At 40.5% G+C, this 19,708-nt stretch overlaps 1 protein-coding gene and 1 pseudogene across 1 annotated transcript; both read left to right on the forward strand.

Moving 5' to 3' along the window:
• The first annotated feature begins 208 nt into the window (after positions 1-208).
• LOC128195006 (uncharacterized) lies at positions 209-6,323 on the forward strand. Its single transcript, XM_052871776.1, has 4 exons — positions 209-539; positions 3,086-3,322; positions 3,521-3,888; positions 5,955-6,323. Exons 1-4 carry the CDS (start codon positions 209-211, stop codon positions 6,321-6,323), a joined length of 1,305 nt encoding a protein of 434 aa, XP_052727736.1.
• A 393-nt stretch (positions 6,324-6,716) lies between these two features.
• On the forward strand, positions 6,717-19,179 carry LOC128195007 (uncharacterized; annotated as a pseudogene).
• Positions 19,180-19,708: the final 529 nt, after the last annotated feature.

Consider the following 19,708-nt stretch of genomic DNA (forward strand, 5'->3'; position numbering starts at 1 on the left):
TTTTGACCGGATCAAAATGAAGCAGCGAGAGGATGAAGACCTGGTGAAGATTTTGAGTACGCTCGGTACAGATCAGGCTAAGGAGTTCAACACTGGAACGGACGGCCTATTACGCTATATAGGTAGGACGTGCGTTCCAAACGATGGGGATCTGAAAAGGATTATCCTGGAGGAAGGACATCACAGCCGTCTTAGCATGCACCCTGACATGACTAAGATGTATGAAGACCTCCGGAAATCCTTCTGGTGGCCTGGAATGAAGAATGATGTAGCTCGTTTTGTGGCGTCATGTCTAACATGTCAACGTGCGAAAACGGAGCACCAGAGACCGGGCGGCTTACTTCAGCAGTTGGAAATTCCTGAATGGAAGTGGGACAGCGTCTCCATGGATTTCGTGACTCACCTACCCCGCACTGTCAAGAATCACGACTCCATCTGGGTTATAGTAGATCGATTGACTAAGAGCGCCCACTTTCTACCAGTCAACTTGAAGATGTCGATGACCAACCTGGCCAAGCTGTATATCAGAGAGATCGTTCGTTTGCATGGAGTACCTTCGAGCATTGATGAATCATTATTTTCTTCACTTCACTTAGCTTATTGTACCGAATTTAATCAGGGAATTGTGCTAGAATGTCCGATATTATCCCATTTTGCTAATTGTGCTTAACTTGACCAGAAATTCTAATTTTGATTAATTTGAATCATCTGAGCTAATTATTCGCATTAGTAATTGCAGGAAAAATATTGGAAATACAATTTGGGACATTTGGAAGAATATTCATTTATACAGAGTGTTATTTACTTGGAAGATTTATTTTGTGTGGTGATCCGTGGAAACTTGAGATGAAATATTTTGTTTGAATGGGCTAAAAGTTAGAAGTGCACGGTCCAAAGGTTTTGTGGCAACATCCAAAATTACACATGCTTTCTCACGTGAACTCCTTTATTTCTTGGATTTTAAGGGGCATTAATTGGCATACATGGCATGTCACGGCTGAAATATCAATCAGTGGAGGGCCCCTTGTTAGTTTTGGTTGAAGAAAATATGGAAAGAAGGTGGACACTTCACGGCTGCAAACACAAATAATGGGGAAATCTCTTTTGTCTTTTGGAAGTGGAGCCGCCACCTAGGATTGGAAAATTTGGCTTGGGAAGAGTTATTGCTGATTTCACGTAGCCTTACTTTAGAAATCACACTAATTCAAATTACATTTTAATAGCACAAAGGTCACGTGAACAATTTGGAAAAGTGGTGATTAATAAGTGAATGGAAAAGCACACGGCCCACACTAATTTTGGAAGCACATTCCATCCTCTTAATTGAAGCTGCACGTGACCAAGCTCAAGGTACGCTTCTAGAGAACACCGTCCAGCAGGGGTGCACCGGCCAGCAACCATTTTCATCACCATCCAGCTGAGTTGGAAGCAGCGTTCAACAAGCGTCCAGCAATGGGCAACACACACACACGTTCATGTCTTCTTTCTTTGAGAGGATAAGCATGGAGACTAGAGATTGGAGAGGGAGAGAAAAGGAGAAGAGTAACACGGCCCAGTATCCAGAAACGAAGAAGCACCCAGCTGCACGTTGGAAGCATTCACGCGAACAGCAGCATCATTCAACAAGCATGAGCAGTGCACGGTGATTTGATTAGAGGGAGCACCAAATGGTAATTAATTGGATAAAGAAAGTCAAAAGATGAAGATAAAGACAAAGAGGTGGAATGTGAATGGTGACATGGAGGGCATTTGGAAATTGGAAGAGAATGAGACGGTGCAGACGTTTAGACACCAATTCATGGAGGACCCCATTATTCACGGACAGAGGCTGACTGGAAACATAAAAGGGCAGCTTGGGTCAGAAATTGGAGAGGCCGAGAGGGGACTGCTGAGTAGAATAAGTCCAGCAACAGCTGGACAGTAGAGAAGGAGGGCTGGAACGGTGTAGGGGCTGGAACGGTGTAGGAGCTTGAAGAATCACATTACACAAAGTTGATGCACTCATCTAGTAATGTTGAATTTCCAATTTACTTTTCCTCTTCTTTTGTTGTAATAAACTCATCTACAATTTCAATTCAATGTATTTACTGTTTCTAAAATTTAATTTCTGCTTTACTGTTTTTTTTTACTGCTGTAAAATAAATTCTGTTGTACTTTAATTTCAGTTATTGTTTCTACAATTTAATTTCTACTCTTCTTTATTTTTGCATGTTGATCATTTACGGTAATTTTATTCTCTTTATTTTACTGCAATAATTTTGATTCTGCTTTTACTGTTTTCTAAAATTTACTGTTTTCTATTTTTACTATTTTCTGTATTTATTATTTTCTGTATTTTCGTTTTCTGTATTTTAATTTTACTGTTTTACTGATTTTGAATTTCTGTATTTACTGTTTTTACTGTTATTATTTACTGCTGTAATTTCATTTTCTGTTTTTACTGTTTTCTGCATTTACTGTTTTCTGTATTTTCATTTTCTGTATTTTCGTTTTCTGTATTTTCATTTTTGTTTCAGATTTATTTTTACTATTTCATGTGACTGTATTTTAGTTTTTACTGTTTTCTAAAATTTACTGTTTTCTGTTTTTACTGTTTTCTATATTTACTGTTTTTCTGTATTTTCGTTTTTACTGTAACAATTTCGTTTTTACTGTTTTAAAATTGTTTTACTGCTTTAATCTCGTTTTACCGGTTTTATTTTTATGGTTTTGATTTTACTGATGCTTTTACTTTTGCGTTTAATGTTCTACGTTTTTGTACGTTTACCGTTCCAGCATTTTCACTTTCAAAGTCCAAGTAAATTTTGTAATTTGTTTTTATTGTTTACCGTTTGGGTTTACTTTTGTTAAAATTCATTTCAGTTTAATTTAATTTTATCGCATCAAAACCATCAAAACCCCCCCACTACGTGTTGATCCGAAACTGAACCAAATTTGGTCCTTGTGAGACGACCTAGGAGTCACATCCTAGCTATACTGCATTCATTATTTGCAGATCAAATTTGACGGGTCGCGACGCCCGCATCAAGCATCATCTCTGACCGAGACACGAGATTCACATCTCGGTTTTGGCAATCTTTGCAAGGCGAATTGGGAAGCAAACTGCAGATGAGTTCAGCTTATCACCCTCAAACGGACGACCAATCTGAGAGGACCATCCAGACGCATGAAGACTTATTGAGGACGTGCGTCCTAGATCACTTAGGCGCTTGGGATGAAGTCTTGCTGCTAGTGGAATTCACCTACAACAACAGCTTTCAGTCTAGTATTGGAATGGCGCCGTTTGAAGCTCTCTACGGGAGGAAGTGCCGAACGCCACTTTGTTGGTTTCAAGAAGGAGAGAAGGTGTTGACTTGACCTGAGCTTATCCAGCAAACGACCGAGAAGGTGAAACTGATCCAAGAAAGGTTGAAGACGTCACAAAGCAGGCAGAAGTCTTATGCGGATAAGAGAAGAAGACCTTTGGAGTTCACTGCAGGAGATCACGTCTTTCTTAGACTGAATCCGATCACTGGAGTAGGCAGAGCCGTTCGACCAAAGAAGTTATCTCCCAAGTTCGTCGGACCTTATCAAATATTGCGGAAGATCGGACCAGTGGCGTATGAGTTGTCCTTACCTCCTCAACTATCTAACCTTCATCCAGTCTTCCACGTTTCCCAACTCCGGAAGTACATAGCTGATCCCTCTCACATACTGGAGTTGGAAGACGTTCGTCTTGGTCAAGACTGGACGCTGGAGATGCAACCAGTCCGTGTGGAAGATAGCCGCACCAAGTACTACAGGGGAAAAGACGTTCGTTTAGTGAAAATGGTGTGGAACGAAAAGACTGGCGACTCTACATGGGAAGTGGAGGATGCCATGAAGGACTTGTACCCTCACCTATTTCCGGTAAGTTTAATTTTCGAGGACGAAAATTTTTATAGTTAGGGGGAATGTCAAGTCTCATTAAATGCACCCAAAGCCACCTGTTTGCTCTCATAAATGCACCCCACAACTCTGATCAGATGCATTAAAAATGCACTCAACTCTGACGCGCTACTGCCAAGTGTCAAAATGGAAGATTCGGAAGTCAATTAGTGGAGTGCAGGTGTCAGCAGAAGAACGCACGACCGTTTGGACGTGGGGCAGACAAAAATGATTTCTGAAAAACCTGCCCACACTCTTCTGCATGCACCTTCTCCTTCCAAACTCTGACCTCCATTTCCTCCTCCTTCTCTCTAGAAAACCTTTCCCTTCTCTCTACTGTAACTCACTCTTCTCTGCTCCAATCACCGTTCAGGCACCGTAGAAGTATTCCCGGCGTCTTGAGCTTTCACCTGAACCGAACAGTTTAGAGTTCTGAAACCGGTAAGTTCATTTTCCTTCAACTGTTTGTTCTTGTGAACATGCACAAACAACTCTGGGTGCATGAGTCCTTAAGTTAAATACTAAACCCTTTTTCATCTGTCGTTGATGTTGATTCAAAGAGTAGTAAACGTTGCGGTAGAAGGGATTGTAGTTGGCAAGCCAAGTTGCAAACTTAGGACGATCGTTCACATTAGAGGTAAGGGAAGCTTATTTGATTTAATTCGTATGTTGTGTTTTGTATGAACGTCCGCTGTTTGATTGAATGAATATGGTGTATGTTGATTAATCTGTATGAGGATGTTTGATATGTATCAATGTGAATATGAGTTATTAATTTGAAGTATGAATTATTAATGTGGATGCTATAAAGTATGTAAATTGATATTTGATGTGAAGTATAAAGTATGAACTGGTATGTTGAAAACTTAAGTTGAAAATAGTTGAAAATTTGAATATGAACTTCTTACTATGATAATGTACGTTCGTCATCGAACGGTCCTCTACCGTTCGGTTTTCTAGTAAACTGGTTAAAATGGAATTCTTTTGATGAGAGGGTCGCACCTCTCACAAAAGTTGTGCATAAAAGAATGCAGTATAGACTAGGAAGTGACTCCTAGGTCGTATCTCAAGGACCAAATTTGGTTCAGTCTCGGATCAACACGTAGTGGGGGGGTTTTGTGATTTTTCTGGTTGCGGTAAAATTAAATTAAACTGGAAATTAAATAAACACGACCGAATATAATTGAAAGCATTAAGGTGCATGAAAACATTTAAAGAAAACGATACAATAGATAAATATGCAAACACAATTCAAATTATAAAAATGTAACACTTAAGCTAAAACATTAAATGCAACCTGAGAATAAAGACACCAATTTAAAATTAAATACACTGCTCCAAATTAAATCACCTCATACACTAAAAGCAAAAACGAATTGTCCCGCTTGGTGGATTGGCAGCTGCGTGCACTTTCTCTTCATGTGGCAGCCGACCATGTGGTTAACTTCAATTGAAATCAGCCCTTCCATGTGCCATCCTTCCAGCCGTGTCATCATTTTCCAACTCCACGTGCTCCTTTCTTCAATCCCGTGCTTCACCATTTCTTCATCCTTTCTTTCATTCTTCCAGCAACCGTGACCTTTCAAACACCTAACACATACCACTTCAAACCTCAAACACGTGACCATGCACTATTCAAAACAATATTCAAAGCCAAGACCCACTTCCTTTTTCAATCACCGTGCACTCCACTCAGCACCTACTCCAAGCCTAATCACCTCTTCATTCTAATGTATACTGCTGACAACATCCCATCATTCTCCCACTTTTACCGTGACATGACTCCTTTTTAATTTCCTTCTTCAATTTTTTTATTCATAACCGTATGAACTATGCTTCTAGACAATCCCTTTTCTAATTTTTTATGCAAATGAATGTTCTTTTCAGCAATTGCCGTGACCACTTCCTACACATTACAGCTGCAAAATACCTTCACACGTCCCATCATTCAATCACCGTGCACACCACCAAATTCAACGTATCCTACTTCTTTTCCCAAATAAAAATTTCACACCTCTACACCATCTTCCTTCAATGATTAACTAAAGAGAATAAAACTTTCTAGCCTCTTGAAAGTGCTTCATCACCGTGCACACTATGGTCCACATTCACGTGAATCACTCTTCACGGTTCCAGCACTTCTAGCACCGTTTGCTTCCAGCAGTGACATCATTTTCAACCTCAACGCTGCTTGCAGCCGTGGCAGTAGCGTGCTTCTTCCACCAACCAAACCGTACAGCAACTCTCGCACAAAGAAAACAGAATTCTACTCACCAGCCAAGATGAAAATGGTTCACCGAATGCACATCACAAGTCCTGGAATCAGCGCATCCTCTTCCAAAATAAAGCCCACCATACAGTTTAATAATGAAGCACTACTGGACCTAAACTTCACTCCAGTTCATGAGCCAAAATGAAATTAAATGGGAAACTGAAAACGAAACTGCATGCACAAATCAAAGCAAGGAAATTAAATTCAATACGTCCTTCGCAACAGCGTTTTCAGCCAAAGAAAAGTTCCCCCCAAACCAAACACCGAGAGAATGTGTACAGTGCCAATGGCAAGTGGCGGCCTAACCTAAAGGCCGTGTGTCTCCCCTTTAATAAGGGTGGGGTCCACACAAAAGAAAAACCCTAGGGTCCAAGTCACTCACTTCTAATTTTTGGGTCTAATCTAATTTACCAAAAATTGACCCAAAATATAAGAGTTGATTCAAAAATTCTAAACTACTGAATTACAATTTAATTAATTCAAAAATGTCTGTGTGGAAAGTCTTGAATTTATTTGGCATTCTTCCTGATGTCCCAAAATGTATACACCTGCTGAGGCCAGGCAATTGATTGAGAAAATGGCTTCCAACTCCCAGCAGTTTAGCACCAGGAATGATGCCATTGTGGTGAGGGGCGTACATGATGTTGTTGCCCAGTCTTTATCAGCTGTTGAAAGCAAGTTGGAAGGAAAGATTGACTCTCTTACGAAGATGGTGACACAGTTGACTACCAACCAGAGATCTGCAGCTCCATCTGCATCTGTTGCACGACTATGTGCTATTTGTCCTTCTAGTGACCATTGTACAGATGCTTGTCCTTCTTTGCAGCACTCTGCTGCCTCTGATGTGCCTCAGGCTTATGCTACGAACATCTACAACAACAGGCAGCAACAACAGCAAAATCATGACTTATCCAGCAACAGGTACAACCCAGGGTGGAGGAATCACCCCAATCTGAGATGGAACAATGCGCCACAGCATCAACAGCAGGCACCACCTTTCCAGAATGCTGGAGCACCTAACAGATGTGTGCCTCCACCTATGCAACAACACCAGAGGCAACAACAACAGCAGCAACAAGAGGCACCTGCCCAACCAGTTGCCCAACCTTCCACTTCGTCTGAACCTTCATTGGAAGAGTTAGTGAGACAGATGACTATGCAAAACCTGCAGTTTCAGCAGGAGACTAGAGCTTCCATACAGAGTCTCACTGACCAGATGGGTCAGATGGCTACTCAGATAAACCAGGCGCAGTCTCAGAATTCGGATAAGTTGCCATCCCAGACTGTGCAGAACCCAAGGAATGTGAGTGCCATAACCCTTAGATCAGGGAAGCAGATTTTTGTGCCTTCAGAGCCCGCTTCTACACCTACACCCATGCCTGCTACTTGTCCTAGAAAGAACGACCATGACGGTCCGAGCAAGGCATTTGAGGTGGGTGAATCTTCTTCTCCAGCCGGTGGTTCTTCTGCAGGTGGATCTTCTCCCTCTTCCACCACCACCGCTGCCGCACCTTCTCCATTGGTTGACCGACCTATCCCTCTACCATTCCCTTCACGGGCACTTCCTAGCAAAAAGATGGAAGAGGTGGATAGGGAAATTCTGGAGACCTTCAGGAAGGTAGAGGTGAACATACCTCTACTCGATGCCATCAAGCAGATACCGAAGTATGCCAAATTCTTGAAGGAGCTGTGCACACACAAGAGGAGGATGAAGGGAAATGAGAGGATTAGCATGGGAAGGAATGTATCTGCGCTTATTGGTAAGTCGGTCCCGCACATTCCTGAAAAGTGCAAGGACCCAGGTATATTTTGCATTCCTTGTGTGATTGGAAACAATAAATTTGAAAATGCCATGCTTGATTTGGGTGCTTCTGTTAATGTCATGCCTTTGTCTATATATGCATCTTTGTCTCTTGGTCCTTTGCAAACCACGGGTGTGGTCATTCAGTTGGCCAATAGGAGTGTTACCCACCCAGCAGGTTTCATAGAGGATGTCTTGGTTAGGGTTGGTGAATTGATTTTTCCTGCTGACTTTTATGTTTTGGAAATGGAGGAGGGATTCTCTCATGGATCCGCTCCCATTATCTTAGGCAGGCCATTCTTGAAAACTGCCCGAACTAAGATTGATGTGTATGCTGGAACTTTGTCTATGGAATTTGCTGATATTGTTGTTCATTTTAATATCCTTGATGCAATGAAATTTCCAGCTGAGGACCATTCTCTGTTTAGGATCGATGCATTGGATGACATTATTGATAAATATGTTGTTGAAGACTTTCATTCTGTGCATGAGAAGAAACATTCTTTTCTATCTTCTTTGCATTCATGCATTGAATCTGGATTTGAATCAGGATTTGAGAATGATGTTGATAATGTTGTGGATTTTGATGAGGATTGTGATGTCCAGGATATTGATGTTATGCATGATATTGATGATGTTGTTGACATATCTGTGATGGACATTAATTTGGATTGTGATGAGATGAGTGTTCTGCCTTTACCTGTACACTCTTTAGAGTTAGGATGCATTAACCACGTTGCAGGAAGTACACTTGAATCTGACTTGCAGGCACCCATTCTTGAGCTGAAATAGCTCCCAGATAACCTCAAGTACGTGTACTTGGAGGATGATGAGAAGAAACCGGTGATCATTTCTACCTCCCTTGATTCTGTTCAAGAGGAGAAGTTGCTTGGGGTGCTGAGGAAGCACAAGAAGGCCATTGGTTGGAGTTTGGCTGACATACCTGGTATTAGCCCATCCACTTGCATGCATAGAATTCTGTTGGAAGATGGGACAAAGCCAGTGAGACAGCCACAAAGAAGGCAAAATCCCGTGATCATGGACGTCATCAAGAAGGAGGTGACCAAGCTTTTGCAAGCTGGGATCATCTACCCTATTTCAGACAGTCAGTGGATTAGCCCCATCCATGTTGTGCCCAAGAAAACTGGCCTCACTGTGGTGAAGAATGAGAGGGATGAGCTTATCCCAGCTAGAGTGCAGAACAGCTAGAGAGTCTGCATTGACTATAGGAGGCTCAACCAAGCAACCAGGAAAGATCATTTCCCCCTGTCATTCATTGATCAGATGCAGGAGCGCCTGGCAGGTAAATCTCATTATTGTTTTCTTGATGGTTTTTCTGGTTACTTTCAAATAAATATTGCGCTTGAGGATCAAGAAAAAACCACATTCACCTGCCCCTTTGGCACTTTTGCCTATAGGAGGATGCCCTTTGGTCTATGCAACGCCCCTGGTACCTTCCAACGGTGCATGCTTAGCATTTTTAGCGACTTTCTTGAGAGTTGCTGATAACAGTTGAAAAACTGTTATTTTCATGCTTAAAATTGATACTAAAAGCAACCTTTAGACTTAGAAACTAGCTTGAAATCATGCCTTTTATCTTTATTTTCATAAATAAGAGAGCTGGACAGGTTTATGCTTGATTTGAGTGTTTTTGTGCAGGTTTTAAGGTGAATTTAGTGAAAAGAGTGAAGAAGGAGAGAAGTGACATTAGAAAAGACAAGAAAGAGTGCAAAAAGAGAAGTCGAAGGCACCGCTCAGCGGTAATTTACCGCTGAGCGGCACTCAAGGAGTCACGTTGGTACCGTTGAGGGGCAAAATGGCCGCTGAGGGGAAGAAAGAAGACGCGCAACCACCGCTGAGCGGCACTTTTTGGGCTTGGGCTTTTGTAATCTTTTGTAACTCTAGATTAGTATATAAGGGCTTGCACGTCCTAGGGTTAAACATCTTTGGCAGAAACGAGGCAAACACTCTCTCTTCCACCCCTTTGAAGGAGGATCTTGGATGCTCAGGCTACCTCTTCACCTTTTTAGGGTTTATTCTTTCATTCTTTCATTATTGTTCATCTAGGTTCACCATGAATATGGTGAACTAAACCTTGTATGTTTGTTGGGGAATCAATGTAATCTCTTGAAGCTCTCATATATGGAATTTATGCTTGCATCTTAATCTAAGACTTATGCTTTCTTTCATCATTAGTTAGGGTTTTTCCTCTTTGCTTAATGCTTGCATTGTTTAACTCATTCTATTGCATGATTATTGGTTTTGTCGATACGGACACGTACGGGGAAGTCTAGATCCGGGGAATTTCTCCCAATATTATACTGACAATATTATATTGGTTGTCGTTAAGCTCCTGCACTCATGAACTAATCATTAGGAATGCTAGGAATTGTATGAACTATTTGATTAGGGAGAAGCCATCTAGAATGGTACTTTAGAGAGTGGCATTAACAATGATGATTTGAATGTTGAATTCCTAAAATGTATGAGAGTGGATGAGATGAAATTGACCCCCAACAACATATTCATTCATATAATCCATTGAAAGTGTTTATCTTTTGTCTTTGCCATTGATCAATTCATGCATACATGTTTAGTTTTCGTCTTGCATAATATAATCCAATTATTTCGTTTGTAAGTCTTAGCTAATCAACAAACCACACAACTAAACTAGGCCGTGAGTCCTTTGGGAAGAACGATACTTGGTCTTACCAAGTTTATTACTTGAACGATTCGGTCATACTTGCCGATTGTGAAACAAGTTTGTGACATCATATTTTGGTGCTTACAAATTTGTCCATCAAGTTTTTGGCGCCGTTGCCGGGGATTCGTGGTTTAACTGGTTAATTTGTGTGATTATTGATTATCTTTGACTTTTTGAATTTCTGTTTTTATTTTTTTCTGTTTTTATTTTATTTGATTAGGTTAGATTTTATTTTATTTTATTTTATTTTATCTTTTAGATTAGGTTAGATCTTATTTTATTTTATTTGATTAGGTTAGATTAGATTTTATTTTATTAGGTTAGATTTTATTTTATCTTTTAGGTTAGGTTAGATTTTATATTTTTTAGATTAGGTTTTATTTTATTCTATCTTATTTGATTCTATCTTCTAAATCTTTTTATCTTCTGAATATTTATCTATCTTCTCTATCTTTTTGTGCTAACAAATATTTCCTAGAGTTTTGTGCCTAATGTCTGCAGAATGCAATTTGGTCAAGAATTTAACTATATGGGCACTCAATTCTATCAAAGTAATCTCAACCAATGGTGGGAACCTCACTCAAGCATGGATCAAAGCCAATTTTGGCAAGCTGCCGGACAATTTGAGAACCAACCACAACAACAATGGCAGCAAAAATCCTCTCTATCAGAAAGTTTGGAGGACACCCTTCAACGATTTTTGAAAAGTTCCGACTCTACTCAGAAAAGCATTGAAGAATCATGTAAAAGGATGGAGATGCACTTTCGTTACATTAGTCAGAGATTGGATGATGAGGTTAATACTGAAGTTAACCTTAAGGAGGAAGGGCAAACCAATGTCACTGAAAGTGACAAGATTCTTGATGAGAAAAAAATAGAGGGAGATGCGGAAAAGATAGAGAGAAAAGAGAAAGAAGAGTTGAGTGAGAAAAATGAAGATGAAGAAAAAGAGAAAGAAGTGGTTGAGAGAGAAGAGAGAAAGAAGATTTGTGTGAAAATAAAGAAGTTGAAAAGAAAAAGAAAAGGGAAGAAAAAAATAAAAGAAAAGAAAAAGAGAAAATTGAGGGAGAGAAAAAGGAAGAAAAAGAAGATGAGAGGAAAGAAGAAGAAATCATATGAAAAATCACATCCTCATCTAAAGAAGAATCATAGGAAGGAAAAGAAGTTCAAGTGCTTTATGGAAATCTTCAAGAATTTGGAGATTAAAGTTCCTATGATTGAGACACTGCAACAGGTTCCTGGTTTGATCAAATTTCTGAAGAAGTTCAGTAGAAAGAAGAAAAAGAAGAAGGAACTCGAGTTTGGGTCAAGCTAATGACGTTAAAAGAGCGCTTGCTGGGAGGCAACCCAGTGATTTACAAACTTTTGATTTTATTTTGGTTTTGTAATTTTTAAGTTGTGGACTTTATTTTGTAACTAGTTTGTTGGAGATAGCATCTACTGAAGGATGCTAGGTGGTTAAGTATCTACTGAGGGATACTATGTTGTAACACCTACTGATGGGTGTTGGTAAGAAATTTTGCACCTACTGATGGGTGCTGGTAAGTTTGAAACACCTACTGATGGGTGTTGGTGGATTTTGGGTCAGGCTCGTGACGTTAAACAAGCGCTACCTGGGAGGCAACCCAGTTGATTGTTTGTTTGTTTATTTTTAGTTTTTGCATAAGCATTTTTAACATTGAATTGCAGGGAACCTATGAGGGACATGTAGGGAAGGCACGTAGGTCAAGAAAAGAAGGAGAGGAGCACTTCACGAAAGTGCCGCTGAGCGGCAATTACCGCTGAGCGGTACTATCGCAGATGGGCTTAAGTTCCCCTCAGCGGGACCCGAGCCCATTAGGGTATTTTTATATCCCAAGCTGCGTTTTAGGGTTTTTGTTCTGGCTTCTCTCTGCACAAACACTTTCACACACATCCTCTTAGGTTTTCTACATCTTTTCACTCTTCCCTCTTTAGAAAATTTCTCTTTCACTCACTTTTACACTAGTGTGCCATCAAAGTTTGGGGTTGGAAGAGAGCATTCTAGTTTGGAAGCATTCTCATATCATCTAGCATCTCCACCCAAGTAAGTAAAATGCATTTTGTTCATTCTAGGGTTCTTGAATTTGAATGTAATTGTCAAAGCATGAATATTTAGGGATTTTGATTTCTATGCATGATTTGATGATATACTTGATATTTGAACCGATTAAACTGCTTGATTATGAACTGGAAAACTGAAAATTGCATTTGGGTGGAGTTAGGATAGTTTAAAAACGAGATTTGCAAAAATCTGCAGGTCACCGCTGAGCGGCATTTACCGCTGAGCGGCACTCTGCCAGATTTGGGTTTTTCTGGTTTTGCGTGTGTTACTGGTGGCGCTGAGGGGAAATTCTGGCCCTCAGCGGTGGTTTAGCTTCGAAAGGAGTTGTGTTCTGAGTTTTACTAATGATTAACGTCATGTTCCGTGGTTTTGGTTTGTGTTTTGAATGCAGGAATGGCATCCTCTTCTGGAAAGAGGTTGAAAACCATGGCAACCAAGAGAAAGGAAAAGGAACCAGAGCAGCCCCATAATGGCAGGTTCCTCTCTAGGAAACATGAGAAGCACTTTAGGGTGGTTCAGGACAGGAGACTTCTAATGGAGAGAAAGGTTGGAATGATACCTAACTTTGCTCCTCAATTTGGAGAGCAAGTGTTAGGGAATGATTGGGGAAAGCTAGCCACTTATCCAGCACCTGCCAACATAGCTGTGGTCAAGGAATTCTACACCAATGCAAAGAAGATTGGTGATCATCCAGCTGAGAATTATTTGGGCTATGTCAGAGGCCATGCTATCAGGTTTGATCCTGATTCTATCAACAATTTCCTGGATACTGTGTGGGCTGGTGAGCAATGTCAGTTTGCTCTTAGCATGGAGGAAGGTGCTGACTTTGAGGATGTTGAGAGAGTAATGTGTATACCTGGAGGACACTTCCAAAGGAATAGATCTGGCGCAGTGGTTAATATTAGGAGGACAGATTTGACTCCTCTTGCAAAGTATTGGATGGCATTTTCTCATGCCAACATTCAGCCATGTTCACATGTGTCAGATATTACTCTCAGCAGGGCACTATTCATCTACTGTGCTATCAGAAACTTGAATGTTAATATTGGGCAGGTAATAGCTGATGAAATCAGTGTATGTGCTAACACCTCGAACAACAAAGCACCACTAGGACATCCTTCTTTGATCACTCACCTTTGCAAGCAAGCTGGGGTGGATACTTCTGTTCCACCATTTGAGAGGCCAAGAAAAGCTATTGATGAGGCTTATTATAGACAGTACTGTGGAGGTGAGGATGCAGCTCAGCCAGTTCCACCACGCCATGCTCGTAGAGAGAGAGGGCCAGCACAGAGCCGGACATCTGCTGATGCGCATGAAGCAGAACCATTCCAGATGAGGGACATGTACATGTCTCTTATAGGTGCTCAGTTGCAGTCCATTCACAGAGGGCAGGTGGCCACTGCTGAGATGATAGTGGGGATGTATGATAATCCTCCAGCCCACAGGTGGACTATGGATGAATTCCATAATGTCGTAGCCTGGCCAGAAGAACCATTGCATGGAGGAGCTGAAGCAGCTGAAGCTTCAGCTAGAGATATGGAAGAAGATGAAGATGAGGAGGAGGATGCATTTGATGAAGATGAAAATGAGGAGGAAGAGGAAGATACAGAGGACAGCTCAGACTGATGAGGAGCTGAGATAGCATTTACTGATGAATGCTATCATATGATTATGCTTTTGCGGTTTAAGTTTTCTGAACTTATTTGTTTTCGGTTTTAGATTAGGGTTTGATGTACTTTCTTGAAAACCGGGTTTGTGTGATGGTTTGCTATTAATTAACTGTGTTTGATAAGTAATGCTTGATGATGCTTGTTGATTAATTGATGTTGAGATGATGTGCACATTAAAATGCTTATACAGGTGATTCACAAGCTTTGTGAACAAATGCATGATATCATGATTGTGATTGTGAAATTAAGCAGGGTGTATGTCAAATGTGAATGAGCTTATATGTGAGGTTTTGAGCTCCAGAGTTGTTATTGTTGAATGCTATTACTTTGAAAGCATGAATGATTTTGCCCAGGTTTTCTATGATTGAATCAATTGCTTGTTTTGCATCATATGATCAAGGCTGTGTTGTTGAAACCCTTTTTATTGGCCAAATACATAAAGTTAGCCTACTAAAAGAGAAAACGTTGTGTTCTATCCTTTGAACCCTTAGCCTTGAACATACACTTGAAACCTTTGATTGAAAATCTTTACCTTGAGTTAAGTAGAAGATCTTGTATGGTATTGTTAAATGTTCAAGTTTGGGGTTGTTAGAAAAGCATTGAGCTAAGAGCTAAAAAGTAAGAATATGCAAAGAAAAAGAAAAGAAAAGAAAAAGAAGTAAAGCTTAATGCAAAAGCAAAGGCAAAAGAAAGTTGGGAATGAATAAGAAAAATTGTGTTGTGATGATTCTCTTAACTCAAGGATTTTGTGATCCAGAAAAACCAATTTTCTTGTTAGCCCAGCCACATTATAAGCCAGTGAAAAGTCCTTGTGATGATGCATGCTTGTGAATTGTTTTGATTGTGGTAAAATGAAAGGCAAAGTTGATTCATGTGACATGGTGATAGTGGAGTGAATGAGCGAAACACTATACCTCTTATACACTTGTGTGTTGAGTGAAACACTTTACCTAGTGAGGAAATATTCCATAAGCACATGAACATCCATGCTTAATTGATTGATCATTTATGAAAAATAGCATTTGTTGGAATTTAAATGACTTTGTGAACACTAAAGCATGTGCACATCTTGATTGAATCTTGGTCATAAATTTGAGTTAAGCTGTTATTTATCTTGAGAAAAGGATTTTGAATGAGTAAACCATCATATGAATTGGTTGGAGATGGAGTTACATTTTGTTTGCTTGAGGACAAGCAAAGTTCTAAGTTTGGGGTTGTGATAACAGTTGAAAAACTGTTATTTTCATGCTTAAAATTGATACTAAAAGCAACCTTTAGACTTAGAAACTAGCTTGAAATCATGCCTTTTATCTTTATTTTCAGAAATAAGAGAGCTGGACAGGTTTATGCTTGATTTGAGTGTTTTTGTGCAGGTTTTAAGGTGAATTTAGTGAAAAGAGTGAAGAAGGAGAGAAGTGACATTAGAAAAGACAAGAAAGAGTGCAAAAAGAGAAGTCGAAGGCACCGCTCAGCGGTAATTTACCGCTGAGCGGCACTCAAGGAGTCACGTTGGTACCGCTGAGGGGCAAAATGGCCGCTGAGGGGCAAAATGGCCGCTGAGGGGAAGAAAGAAGACGCGCAACCACCGCTGAGCGGCACTTTTTGGGCTTGGGCTTTTGTAATCTTTTGTAACTCTAGATTAGTATATAAGGGCTTGCACGTCCTAGGGTTAAACATCTTTGGCAGAAACGAGGCAAACACTCTCTCTTCCACCCCTTTGAAGGAGGATCTTGGATGCTCAGGCTACCTCTTCACCTTTTTAGGGTTTATTCTTTCATTCTTTCATTATTGTTCATCTAGGTTCACCATGAATATGGTGAACTAAACCTTGTATGTTTGTTGGGGAATCAATGTAATCTCTTGAAGCTCTCATATATGGAATTTATGCTTGCATCTTAATCTAAGACTTATGCTTTCTTTCATCATTAGTTAGGGTTTTTCCTCTTTGCTTAATGCTTGCATTGTTTAACTCATTCTATTGCATGATTATTGGTTTTGTCGATACGGACACGTACGGGGAAGTCTAGATCCGGGGAATTTCTCCCAATATTATACTGACAATATTATATTGGTTGTCGTTAAGCTCCTGCACTCATGAACTAATCATTAGGAATGCTAGGAATTGTATGAACTATTTGATTAGGGAGAAGCCATCTAGAATGGTACTTTAGAGAGTGGCATTAACAATGATGATTTGAATGTTGAATTCCTAAAATGTATGAGAGTGGATGAGATGAAATTGACCCCCAACAACATATTCATTCATATAATCCATTGAAAGTGTTTATCTTTTGTCTTTGCCATTGATCAATTCATGCATACATGTTTAGTTTTCGTCTTGCATAATATAATCCAATTATTTCGTTTGTAAGTCTTAGCTAATCAACAAACCACACAACTAAACTAGGCCGTGAGTCCTTTGGGAAGAACGATACTTGGTCTTACCAAGTTTATTACTTGAACGATTCGGTCATACTTGCCGATTGTGAAACAAGTTTGTGACATCATATTTTGGTGCTTACAAATTTGTCCATCAGTTGCATAGAGGTGTTTATGGATGATTTCACTGTGTATGGATCCTCTTTTGATGCATGTTTAGACAGTCTGGAAAAAGTTTTGAAAAGATGCATAGAAACAAACCTTGTTCTCAATTTTGAGAAATGTCACTTCATGGTTGAACAAGGTTTGGTTCTAGGGCATATCATTTCTGAAAAGGGAATAGAGGTAGACCCTGCTAAGATATCTGTTATTTCACAGTTGCCTTACCCCTCTTGTGTGCGAGAGGTGCGATCTTTCCTTGGACATGCAGGTTTCTACAGGCGCTTCATCAAAGATTTCAGCAAGAAGGCGCTTCCCTTGTCCAGACTGCTGCAGAAGGATATTGACTTTGCTTTTGATGACAGATGCAAGCAGGCGTTTGATTGCCTGAAGGAAGCTTTGACCACTACCCCTATCATTCAGGCACCGGATTGGACAGCCCCATTTGAGCTCATGTGTGATGCGTCTAATTATGCATTGGGGGCTGTCTTGACACAGAAAATTGACAAGCTGTCGAGAGTGATCTACTATGCTTCACGCACTTTGGATGCTGCCCAAGCAAATTATACCACCACTGAAAAAGAGTTGTTGGCAATTGTTTTTGCCCTTGATAAGTTTAGGTCATATTTGCTTGGATCACCTGTTATTGTGTATACTGACCATGCAGCTCTTAAGTTTCTGTTGAAAAAGGCTGAGTCAAAGCCTAGATTGATCAGGTGGATGCTATTGCTCCAGGAGTTTGACTTGCAGATTAAAGACCGGAGTGGAGCACAGAATTTGGTTGCAGACCACCTCAGCCGGATTGAGAGAGCTGGGAATGAAGCTGATGTGTTGCCCATCCAGGATGCTTTTCCTGATGAGAGTTTGTTGATGATTTCTTATTCTCACCCCACTCCTTGGTTTGCACACATTGTAAATTATTTGGTTGCTTCTGTTTTTCCTCCCTTAGCATCACGTGCTCAGATTGCTAAAATTAAGAGTGATGCTAAGTATTATGTTTGGGATGATCCATATTTGTGGAAGTTGTGTAGTGACCAGGTTACTAGGAGATGCATTCCGGACCATGAGATTGACTCGGTCCTGCAGTTTTGTCATGCCTCCTCACCTGGTGGTCATCTAGGGATACAGAGAACAGCTCGCAGGGTGCTTGACTGTGGTTTCTATTGGCCTTCCATCTTCAAAGATGCGGAGAGGATTTGCAGCACTTGTGAGCCTTGTCAGAGAGCAGGAGGATCCATTTCACAGAGACAAGAGATGCCTCAACAACCTATGCTGTTTTGTGAGGTGTTTGATGTATGGGGTATAGATTTCATGGGTCCTTTTCCTGTTTCTTTTGGTTTCTCTTATATTCTCCTTGCTGTGGATTATGTTTCAAAATGGGTGGAAGCTAGAGCCACCAGGACTAATGATGCTCGGGTTGTTGTAGATTTTGTTAGATCTCACCTCTTTTGCAAGTTTGGAGTGCCTAGAGCAATTGTTAGTGATCAAGGAACCCATTTTTGCAATAGATCCATGCAAGCTTTGCTCAAGAAATATGGGGTGATGCACAGAGTTTCTACATCTTACCACCCCCAAACAAATGGGCAGGCTGAGATCTCCAACAGGGAGATTAAGAGGATTTTGGAGAAGATTGTCCAGCCCAACAGGAAAGATTGGAGCAATAGGTTGGACGATGCTCTTTGGGCCCACAGGACAGCCTACAAAGCACCGATAGGGATGTCTCCCTACCGGGTTGTCTTTGGAAAGGCATGTCACCTACCGGTCGAGATTGAGCATCGGGCATATTGGGCTGTGAAGATTTGCAACTTCTCCATGGACCAAGCTGGAGAGGAAAGAAAGTTGCAATTAAATGAACTGGATGAGATCCGATTGGAGGCCTATGAGAACTCGAAGTTCTACAAGGAAAGGACAAAGAAGTTCCATGATAGTTCTATTGTTAGAAAGGACTTCGAGGTTGGCCAACAGGTTTTGTTGTATAACTCTAGACTCGGCCTCATGGGTGGTAAGTTGAGATCAAAATGGACTGGACCTTTTGTTGTGACTAATGTTTATCCTTATGGTGCAGTAGAAATCCAAGGTCCATCTACAGCTAAAAACTTCAAGGTGAACGGGCATAGACTGAAGCCCTTCCTCAGCAACCCTTCTTTAGTGGATGTAGTGGTGGAGGAGACGTCTTTGGTCCACCCCACCTATCCTCCTATCTGACTCAGGGAGTTTCTTTTCTCCTTCCCTCCTCACTTTTATTGCACTTTGTCGATATCTGATGATTGTTCTGATTGTTTGATCTGCTGATTGTGACACATTGAGGACATTGTGTCGTTTAAGTGTGGTCTATTAGGGGAGGATGTTTCTTTGTTCATGTTTCGATTTTTATGTAGTTTGTTGTGTCTTGTGTACAGTTTTGCATGCTTTTCGTAAATTCTGGATTGTGGTTAGGTTGTCAGTTTTCCTTCACTTCATTGATACTCTGAGATGTTGGATTCCCTGTTTTTCTTTGCTTGGAAGATGATCATGATGTTTGAGAGTTGAATTGATTATGACACAAATGCCCTGTGTGAGAATTTGAGCCACTTTATGTTCTTTCTTGTGTGTGATATGTCTCTTGATTGCTTGCACATATGCCTTGGCTTGACTCTTGTTGATAATTCTTGATTGATATGCATGTTTGGAAGTGATAAAGGCAGTTTTGTTCTTGAGCCTCTCTAGCCAAATAAGCTTACCTTGTTCTAATCTT

This window comes from Vigna angularis, chromosome 1, assembly GCF_016808095.1.
Source record: "Vigna angularis cultivar LongXiaoDou No.4 chromosome 1, ASM1680809v1, whole genome shotgun sequence".
NCBI classification, from domain to species: Eukaryota; Viridiplantae; Streptophyta; class Magnoliopsida; order Fabales; family Fabaceae; genus Vigna; species Vigna angularis.